The sequence below is a fragment of the Anoplopoma fimbria genome, chromosome 21 (genome assembly GCF_027596085.1).
Source record: "Anoplopoma fimbria isolate UVic2021 breed Golden Eagle Sablefish chromosome 21, Afim_UVic_2022, whole genome shotgun sequence".
In the NCBI taxonomy this organism is placed as follows: domain Eukaryota; kingdom Metazoa; phylum Chordata; class Actinopteri; order Perciformes; family Anoplopomatidae; genus Anoplopoma; species Anoplopoma fimbria.
In genome coordinates, this window is record NC_072469.1 from 2,250,046 (window position 1) to 2,260,704 (window position 10,659).

Here is a 10,659-nt window from a genome sequence, read left to right on the forward strand (position 1 = left end):
ATGTTTGGGTTTTATGGTTATAAAAACAGGTGGCATTGAACCTGAAGCAGATTAACTTTATTATCATCATTCCTACAAGAGTCAGAGTTTAAAGTGAAGTTTAAAGGAGAAGTACAGACATTTTAGAGTCTGTTTTAGATCAATATTATAATATTACCTTGGGTTTTTTTTAATGCCATTTACTGTTTTTTTGGCTTTTGCTTTCTTTCAAATATTTTTTTATGGCTGCCCTCTTTTAAAAAACTAATTTAAGTATAATTTTGGTCTCAGACGACTAGGATTTCTTGTACGAGGACTTTTTGTTTGTTTTTTTAAATTGTGCTGTTTAAATAAATCAGACTTTTAATAACTACTCATTACAGTTTTTTCATTATGAGAGAAAGTTGTACCAAAATACATTCATGATCCTTTTTTAATTTAAGTTCTGAAGAAAACATTAATAATATTTACTTTTATTCAGAAAATCTTCATCGAGACAATAAATAAAACAACCACAAAGTTTATCAGAAAACATGAGCAAGTCAAATATCTCAAAGTCTCTCAGAGGACAGAGAACGTCTGGCTGTGCTTGTTACTGGAAACCAGTCCGCCCCAGTTCTTTCTCTGTTTGAGGAACTCAAAGCCACAGGGCAACTTGTGATCTGGTGTCGTAATAATTATCTCTGAACTCAACTAACTATCTAATTTAATGAGGCCTGTTTAATAATCATATCATATTTAAGTTGCTAACTTTGTACTAGTTGGGTTATTATATATTTAGCAGCTTGTTGAATATCACTTTTTCAGCTGTAAACGTTGTAATTTCCCCTGGACATTTTTTAGGGGAAAATAACAAATAATAAAAATAAATAAATATATATATATATATACACACACATCTGAAATCACAGCTTTATAAATTACTAATTATTTTGTGAAATTATTGACTTAATATTAACTGGTTTATTTATAGATTTTATTTATTTATTTTACCTTTATTCATTTTATTATTATTATTGTTATAATTTATCACGAAGAGAGTTATTTAACTTACCATTTGTTTACCTATTTTTTTCTTTAGACATAATTGCACATTCCTCTGGTCACAGTTATCCATATTTAACAAAAATAAACGAAAAATATATCCCATATTTAAAATAACTTCTGTTTTGTAAATTTTATTCTGTTTTTGTGTTAATGTCTGTACATTCTTTGTTCCACCTTTGTCCCCCGTCTCTACTGTCACACTGACAAAATAAATAAATAAATGAATAAATAAAGAAGAGGCGTCGCCTCAGTCAGAGGGCAGATTTAATTACATCTCATTAAAATAAAACCTCACACAGTGTATATACAGAGCATTATTAGACAAGAACAGCCAACATTTATCTGTTATTAAACACATTATTTGGCCCTTTACTCATCAAACTGGGGAAATAAATACTTTGACATGTTTGATAGAAATATTAAACAGTGACGGGTGAATTCACCAAAAAGATGTTTAGCTCATTACAGCGCAAGAATGCACATAAAGTTCATAAATTTACCTTTTTTTTTAATGCAGAGACCGAAGAAATAATGTTTATTTGTTTCTATAATAACCAAATATTTCTCTCTCATGCATTCCAGTGACAGTATTTCATCCTGCCACTGGATCCCATAATAAATGAGTTATGCAATGAGGCTCATTTGCATTAAAAAAAGAGACATATTTTGCACCAAATATTTGCATATGTACTAATTTGAATATATGCAAATAGCTCAGGAGAACCGAGACACTGTGCACTTTTCTGTTGACGCTTCCTTTTGTTAAACTATTTCATACACTGTATTATTCTAGTTTTGCTTGTTGCTGAAATGTGCTATATAAATAAACTTTAACCTTCTTTTTTTGTGTTATTTTTTGCCGATTAAGCCTCTTTAAAAGCCGAGTAATCGTGGTATTGTATAATGTGGCTAGTACTTAATATAACAAAGAAAAGGCTTAAAGGAATAGTTTGACCTTTTGAGAAACACAAAAAAAATCTATTAACTCTCATATCTTTACGGTAAATATGAAGGAACATTCAGCAGCTGGTTAGCTTAGCTTAGCATAAAGACTGGAAGCAGGGGGGAACAGCTAGCCTGGCTCCTCCGCCACCTTCCAGCACCTTTAAAAGCTCAATGATTAACATCTCCGGCTGCCTAGCAACCATCTGAGACAACAGGAAGTTAGACAAGAATGGTTTTAGTGCAGATTAAACATAAAATAATTAACATGTTAATCCATTTAAAGGTGCTGGTAGGTGGATTTTTGGAACATTTAGACAGAGCCAGGCTAGCTGTTTCCTACCGTTTCCAGTCTTTGTGCTAAGCTAAGCTAACCAGCCGTCAGCTCCAGCTCTATATTTACCGTACAGACATGAGAGTGATATCAGTCTTCTCATCAAATCCTCGAAAATAAAATGAATGTGTGTATTTCCCAAAATACTGAACTATCTGAGAAACTTTCTTAAAGTTACGGAGCCGTGTTTCAAATGTAAAATACTGTGAATTTTCAGTGTTTGTCACAATCCTCTAAATTTGTAACAGAAATAACAGAAAATAATAAATCTGCATCGTTCCATTTCACTTTCTTTGAAACCTGTCGACAAGTTCTTAAGTTATTCTGCTAACAAACACAAGAAGAGACAAACAAAACAGACTGAAAACATAAATATATCCATATTTATTCTATTAGCAGCTGCAACTTATATTATTTTTATTAGTTTGGTGATCATTTTCTTTCTATTATTCATTTATTATTGGTTTGGTCCATTAAAAGGCCAGAAAATAATGAGAAAGGTGATTGTGATTGATGAAAAGTTTTTCGTGAAGATGGAACCATCAAAATAACTGAATTTATTATCAAAATGTTGGTTGATTAATTTTCTGTCCTACTCTCTAACTCTAACTGAGTATTTCTGAGTTTAGTGAGAAGTCTGTGAAGTTGTGTGAAAGACAGGAGTCGTACAGGTGTGTGTGTGTTAGTGTGTAGGTGTGTTACTGGACGTTCTCTCAGGTGTGTGTCTTCTTGCCGTCTCAGCTGTCGGCCGAGTCGTTGCTCTCTGTTCTCTCTTTCTTCTCCAACAAAAAAAAAGACACCAAAGTCAGAACATCCGTTACAATAAACAACTAAAGTAATAGTTTGGGTGTTTTTAAGTGTCGTAGAATGAGGTATTTCTACATATTCAGAGTATTACAGACAGGAGTACCATGTTGCTGTTTTTGTTGATTTTACCTCACAGAACATGGAAGTAGCTGATCTAACGCTGCCTCAATCAGTTAGTTTGTTTTTGTTATTGTCTGACTTTGGGGAAATCGAACTTTAAAATACTTATTTCACAGGTAAAATGACTGTTTTTGTCAATGGAGTCAGAAACTCCGGCTCTCCAGGTCAAATGTAACACAGCATAATAGACTAGAAGTACTAAAACATCCAAACTATCCCTTTAACATAAACATATATATAGTGAAGGTAACATTTGATATTTGGAGAAAACACCGTCTCAGTCTCACCTTCTTTTTGCCAAACGGAGGCTCTTTCCAAAGCGTCTCCACGGTGACGCGGCCCTGCTGAGCCAAGGTGTATGCCGAATCCCGACTCCCCTGAAGGACACACAAGAAACAACGTTAACCAAACACACATCATCAGATCTGTGATTTGGTGTCCGGCATGTTTTCTTTAAACAATCTTTAAACTACACGTTTATCACAGGCAGAAGCTTTAAAAACTGTCATTATTGTCAGATTTTCATCTTTCAGACGGTCCTTGAACACATCATGTGTGACGAATGACTGTCAGAAAAAGCAATCCAAAACTAAGCTTAAAATTGTGAAATTTCATTAAAACATTATATTCTACATGTCTCATTTAAAATCTCGCCACAAATAAACCGTTTGCTTTAAAAACATTCTGTAAAAAACATTAATTCTGAACTCCTCATTGAAACTATGAAGCCATGATTGATTCATCTGAGAACAACAGTCATGGGACAAAAAATCTGTGAAAATACGACTGAATTGCTGCTGAACACAGAGCAGAGAGGAGAGGAGAGGCTGCAAGTAGAGGCTGTAAAAATGTAAAATAGTTCAATATATAAACACGAGTCTCAATTTGTTTTCCTACATTGGTAACACTTGTAAACCCCGTAAAAATGTTGTATATATTTCATTGTTTGCCAATTTTTGTAAGACGGAGCAGGACTTTTATTTTGAAGTGAAAAACAAGGTAACAGAGAGTCAAATGTTACAAGAGCAAAAAAACACTCAAAACTAAATACTTAAAGAGCACAACAAGAAAAATCCCCAAAACAACCACATGTAGAATTTCAGTTTCAGTCTCTTACTTGCAGGAACAAACTCATAACGGATGCAATCTTTTAAATTTAAAATCTAAAGCTGAATGTTTTGACAGATAATCATCACAACAAAATAATGTAAAATCAAAATACTGCATCAAGGTTGTGAGTTTGCAGTTTTTCTGCTTCAGACTCATGAATGAATTTGCTTCATCACACGTCCCTCAGACCTCAGAGTCTTTTGACTTGCAAACAAGAGGCTCAACGTCTCCTTTCATCTGGTCAGCTCATGTGTTTCCATATCGGCATGTGTGATTGTGTCAGGGTGTGTCTCTTCACTTCATACATCCGGCTCTCTGGGTTTGAAATACAGTAAATAAAACACGACAGTGGAAACTAGAAACACAATTCACAGCCAGGACTTCCTGTTAGGAAAGCACAACCCTTTCCTTACAGGAAACCAGTCGCAGATCAAACACAAAGCGAAGCCTGGAACATTTTAATCTCCCCGACGATGTCCTTCTGAGCCGATATGATGCAGTTTACAATGCGAGGGTGTGATTTTCCCGTTTGAAATAACTCACAGGATGAACTTTGTGGCTCAGCTACTGACTAGGAAAAGCACGTTTGTCACTGTTCCTGCTTTCACAGCTGTTTCCTGAGTGTATTTCAGTACGAGGAGGAAGATTAAATAAAGAGGTGATGACAGATTTCATCGTTTTTCTCCATCATGAAGTTTTTGCTGAATTGTCAATGATTGTGTGATGTAAATACTGTCTAATGTGGACGAATATAACAAAGTGAAATGGTCAAATTTAAAAATAGACAACAGTTGCACAAAACGTCGAACTGAAGATATCAGTAAAAGCCTTCAAAACTTGTATTATTAGTAATATTTCACAGTGAAACTTGGTGGTTGCAGGAGGTGTATGCAGCTTTACTGTTAAACATAACATCTAATAAATAACTTATGTAATATTGTCTTCTCTGTGCATATAGAGTTTTAAAATGTATTATGTTTATATTAGTTTGTATCAAGAACATTTTTCTGTTTTTTGCCTTTAATATGATCCAAGTCAACCTTCTGTTCTGAAGACTGAAGTCAATGCTTCATGTCTTAAAGCTGCATTCTCTCTCCTGTCCACCAGGGGGCGACTCCTCTGGTTGTATAGAAGTCTATGAGAAAATGACTCTACTTCTCTCTTGATTTATTCCCTCAGTAAACATTGTAAACATGAGTTTATGGTCTCAATCTCTAGTTTCAAGTCTTCTTCAATACAGCATGATGTTCATTTAGTAAATGATGCTCCATTTAGAGTCAAACAGACCATAAAGCAGGGGATGCTTTAGGGGCGGGGCTGATAATCAGTCTTTGCTTCCACACAGTGAGACTCACAGCTTATTGATCAAACACAAGTATCTGGTACTCTGTATCGGTCACCCGTAGCCCAGGTATCCTCCTCCTATTTGAAGAAGTCAGATCGATACTAGTCGACACAAACACAACAAACAACACACACCTTCAGTAACGACGCAGCCTGCTGAGGGTAAAACATGGAGGCAGTCAGCGCCATGAGTCCAACGGGAAACGCCAGCTGCTTCACTCTGGAGCCTGAAAGAGGAAGACGATTTTTAAACAGGTGTTAATAATTCACATTAATTATTCATCTCAAAGGCAGAAACAGAGACTCCTTGAAGGTGTTTATCAGTCATGCATGAGCACAGATTGTTACTTTAGATTGCGAGAAACCTAAAAACGTGATTATTAAGGATCAGATTCTTGAAATGTGACTTCTTAAAAGTAAGACAAAATAAAACAGGACACTTTATTTTTGTTGACGTTTGTTCTCGATGGACATCAAAGAAAAAACATCTTTGGAAAGTAAAAGTCACCCTGAATTATATAGAGTTATGAGTCAAAGAAGAAAAGCAAATCATGCTCGAGAACCAATGTTTAAAAATCACACAGAGAAACAAACAGAGAAAGATTTTAAAGGGCAGGCAACAAATATTCACTTATAGTCTTTACAAGGTTCAAAGCTGCTTTAATTGTCGTTAATAGACGTTTAAATAAAAGACTTGACGTGCAATTCACTCGTTATCTACCCGTCTGACCTGAGTTGATTCTAAAAAGGGAAATGCAGGTCAGTGGGTGTGTTTTTGTGCAAACATGCAGCAGTTACCTTTGGCCATATAAAGTCCCAGGAAGCCGGAGAAGCCCACCACGGCCACACTGGGGTAGAGGTCAGGAGGGGGGTTACTGAGGAACTGGTACACATCTGAAAAATAACAAAAAAAAGAGAGGGGGGAGGGGGGGAGACTGAGAGACGAAGGCTGACAGTTTGTGAAATATCTGTGAGGTCATGTGACATTTCTACACTTTGTGTTTACAGTTCTAGCTTCGGTTGTTTTTTGTCCTTCAGGTTCACAGTGTTCTCACCTGTGACGGTCGTTATGGACGAGCTGATTGTCGGCTCCACAGTCTTGTAAACTCGCTGAGGTCCAAAGATCAACATTATAAAAAAAAAAAAAGAAAAAACACACAGAGGCAGAAGAACAGGTTACTTTCATCTGATAACAACCAGAGAGCAAAGTGTGCTGACTTATGAAACATCAGTTTTCTGGCTTTTATGTCTTCAAGCAACATTTTTATATCATTAAAAAATCATTTAATCGTCTGCTTTTGATGTGTTCACAAGGCTGAGAGGTTCAGATTTTAAGTTATAATGACTCCTATATAGTAGAAGCATAAGCTCACTTCATTCTAATGTACATAGTAAGAAGTACAATTACACATAGGTATGCAGGATGTTCACATGTGGGTGAATATTGATGTGTTTCACCTGTATTTGAGGAAGGAATGGTTATATATTTATATGCTCCTGGACGTGAAGATGGAAAGTTTTCCCGAGGACTCAGTTATAAAGGAGGCTTTTTAAAAAATATATATATAGTTTGTAAACACAGCAGGAAAACTGAGCTTTACTTATAATTATGCAGCACAACAAAGCACACACATGTCAAACTGGTCACATGTTAATACATCTGTTATCTATAGTCAAAAAAAGATTGATTGAACCTTTAAATCCTTCATAAAATAGAGACAATCCTTGAGAGTAAACACACTCACTACGACTCTAAATAAGTAGGAAGAAGTATCGGTTCAACATTGAGGTGTTAAAATAAACAGTAATAAGAAAAGGCAGATGTTTGGACACATTTTTCTGGTGACAATCATTCATAACGACCAAAACAAATGGATGAAGAAAGTAAAATAAAAGTATTTTTTTAACGTCACTAACCTCAACTCTCTCCACTGCAGCTTGGCCTGTTTGCTGCAAAGAAATGACAAACAATGTAAGTTATTTCAGTTGTTTGATTAACATAAAATAATGTAATACTTTGTATTTTTTATTCTATGGTCAGAAGGTCATATACTTGATTTATCCTTTCCAATATATTTGTATTTTTATGTTTCCTCTGATAGAGTTTGGTAATTAAAAATAGAGAATAGAGTTTTTCTGTCGCTGTGAATGTGATGAAAACCAATTAAATCCTTCAGGAGCAGAGAGGCAGAAGAGAAAAGACACTGAAATATAAGAGTTTTTTGTGCTAGATGCCGACAGAATCAGAATGATGACTGTACATTGTTGTTCTTATAGATTTAAATCTGTCTTTTGTTTTCGCCGCTCACAACGGATTACGTTTGAATAACGTTGGGAATTTGTATTTAATTAGAGAGTTTTTGTCTGGTCGGGTTTTGAAATACACAAACTGATCATCTCCACTTTTAAATTTAACACGCAGAGGTCACAGGAATTCTGAGGAATATGTTCCAGCGCAGCACAAACCCAGTTGTTTTGTTATTATTCGACCTATTTCCAGTCCCTCTGGAGACAGGAAGCGTTAGAGTTGAACACACCTGGCACCGGTTCGTGTACGGTTCGGCCAGTTTCCTCAGCGATGCGACGCTCTGCTCCAGAGGACCGGCCTCTGGCTCCACGTGAAGAGGCTCCACCTCGGGGCTGGTGTACAACGAGGGCAGCTGAAACAAACAACAGCAACAAGGTGAGAGTGTTAAAGAGTTCATGCCATTTGTGTTTGTTGTTCGCTGCTGCTGCTGGCTGAGGGCTACCAAACGGAATTTCGTTGTATCACCACAATGACAATAAAAACCTCTTTATCTTTATCTTTACCAACTCACCAAGACCTCACAAATCATTTTGTAAATTTTCTTTAAAAAAAGGAATTTGAGAATTTGAGAACATGCAAAAAAGCTTTTATTTTTGAGTTTATGTATTTTAGCTTCACCAGTTGCTTGTTGAAATTTGCACTGAATATCAAAGAAACATTAAGGATCATTAGAAACACATAAATAGTTATTGCTGAATGTTTTACAGTAATCAAATCAATACAAGTCTTTATTTGTTTTACCCAGACGAAGGATCTTTGATTTCCAAAAGAAAAAATATCTCCACTAGTTTTCAATTTTTTGCAACAAAATTTTATGAATTTGAATGTTATTCATAAAGTTGACCGTGTATTTTCCCAAGAAGGACTTTTTGAACTTTCTTCAAACTTTTTTTATTGGAAAGATTTAATATTCATTGCATATATATATATTAAAAAAAAACTTATTTATCCTTTAATATTTTTCTATACATGAGCCTTTCTTAGAATTAAGCTTTTAATAAACAAACTTTAAAAAAATCTATACTATAGTTCACTGAAAATGCCCCAAAGTCAATACTGCAAAAAGCCTGTGTTGTTGTTAATAACAAACAAATGCTAAGCAGGTGTCAATTGACTGATCAGAGACTGTTTGTAGTCTGGTATTGATTTAAGCCGAGTGATGACAAACTGTTATAATAATGACCTGTAGCACGAGATCCATCAACAACACAGTTTCTGTTGACGGTGTCAACAAACAAAGATAAACTCAAAGCGAGTGTCAGTACTACACCTGTATTTGTTTTGGTCTCAGTGAAGACAAGAACACAGCTGATATTCTCAGTGGATCAATAAGAGGGTTTTCAAACAATAATACAAACACTTTAGTGTAGTATTCCAAAGATATACAACATTTGTTAATGAGCCGATATGGTTATTTAAGGTGGATAGAATGATATGATATTTAAAGAGTATAGAAAATATTGTACATATTGTAATATCCATAAAACACACTATTGTGCTTATTAAAACACTGCAAACATATGATGATCTAATAGAATATGATGCATTTCTGTAGATTAAACTATCAAAGAGTGTATAAAAAGGAGTTTAAATGCAAAATACACATAAATGCAGCAGTAATATTAATCCAGAAATATCAAACATCTTACTTATAAATCAATACTTTTACTTTAAAGTACATTTATCTGATTATATGCTTTAATTATTTAATTAAGGTTTTGGTGCATAGCTGTTACTTGTAGTGGAGTACTTCTTTGGTGGTGTATTTGTACTTTTACTGAAGTATAAAAGTATCTAAATACTTCTTCCAACACTGCTCAGGACAATGCATGACCTGGTTATTGATTAACCCACCTCATCAATGCTCAGAGCAGGCTGACAGCTGCTCTTCTTCTTCGCCTCGCTCAGCAGGGCCGGAGCTGCGACACACAGCGACACCTGGTGGCCAAGCGGCAGAATACACATCTGGTAGTGGCCATAAAGATGACTAATAAAGCAGTAAATGTATCTATAATGTCATTTAAAACACTTCAGCTTATATTTAAGACACTATCTTGATTTAATAGGACATATATATTAACGGTTTTAATCATAATAAAGAGGGAAAAGGAGCATTCGCTTCTGACCCTGTTAGCTACAGCAGCTAGCAGCATGCTAGCATTAGCTTTTCACTAATTTAGCATATTATGACTCATATTTTAGTTGTATAATTTACTGAATAACACCATACACATACGTTACACTATATGACAGCGACATAGTAGGAAACAAATAATATTTAAGGTGGTAGAAGAGGAGAAAAACAGTTACCAGTTTGACATATGACATTCTCGTCCAGGAGGATGCTTTCGCTTTTCTACGGAAAGCCGGAGGAGTGGCGGACTGAACTGCGCATGCGCATTCGTTAGTCAAAACATAAACAAGAGAACACAAGTTTTAATTCACTATAAACCTATTTTACCTGTATTACACAAATCGTTGCGGACTGAATATTTTAAAATACATTTATTAAAATATGTATTTGTATTTTCTAAAGTTTTACATGTCTCTGTTGCTTATTAAGCCTGGAATATGTATTCAGATCCTTTATTTTAACTACCACAGTGTATAAATACTCTGTGACAAGCAAAAACCCTGTGTTCAAAATCTTAAGTAAATTTACAAAATT

General features: G+C 35.0%; 1 protein-coding gene across 1 annotated transcript; it reads right to left on the reverse strand.

Moving 5' to 3' along the window:
* Positions 1 to 1,272: 1,272 nt before the first annotated feature.
* Positions 1,273 to 10,382, reverse strand: LOC129110826 (MICOS complex subunit MIC26-like). The gene is made up of 9 exons (XM_054623053.1): positions 10,302 to 10,382; positions 9,846 to 9,929; positions 8,221 to 8,343; positions 7,601 to 7,633; positions 6,739 to 6,793; positions 6,482 to 6,577; positions 5,819 to 5,910; positions 3,517 to 3,606; positions 1,273 to 3,078 (listed from the first exon to the last, which is right to left on the reverse strand). Exons 1-9 carry the CDS (start codon positions 10,317 to 10,319, stop codon positions 3,040 to 3,042), a joined length of 630 nt encoding a protein of 209 aa, XP_054479028.1. The 5' UTR covers positions 10,320 to 10,382; the 3' UTR covers positions 1,273 to 3,039.
* Positions 10,383 to 10,659: the final 277 nt, after the last annotated feature.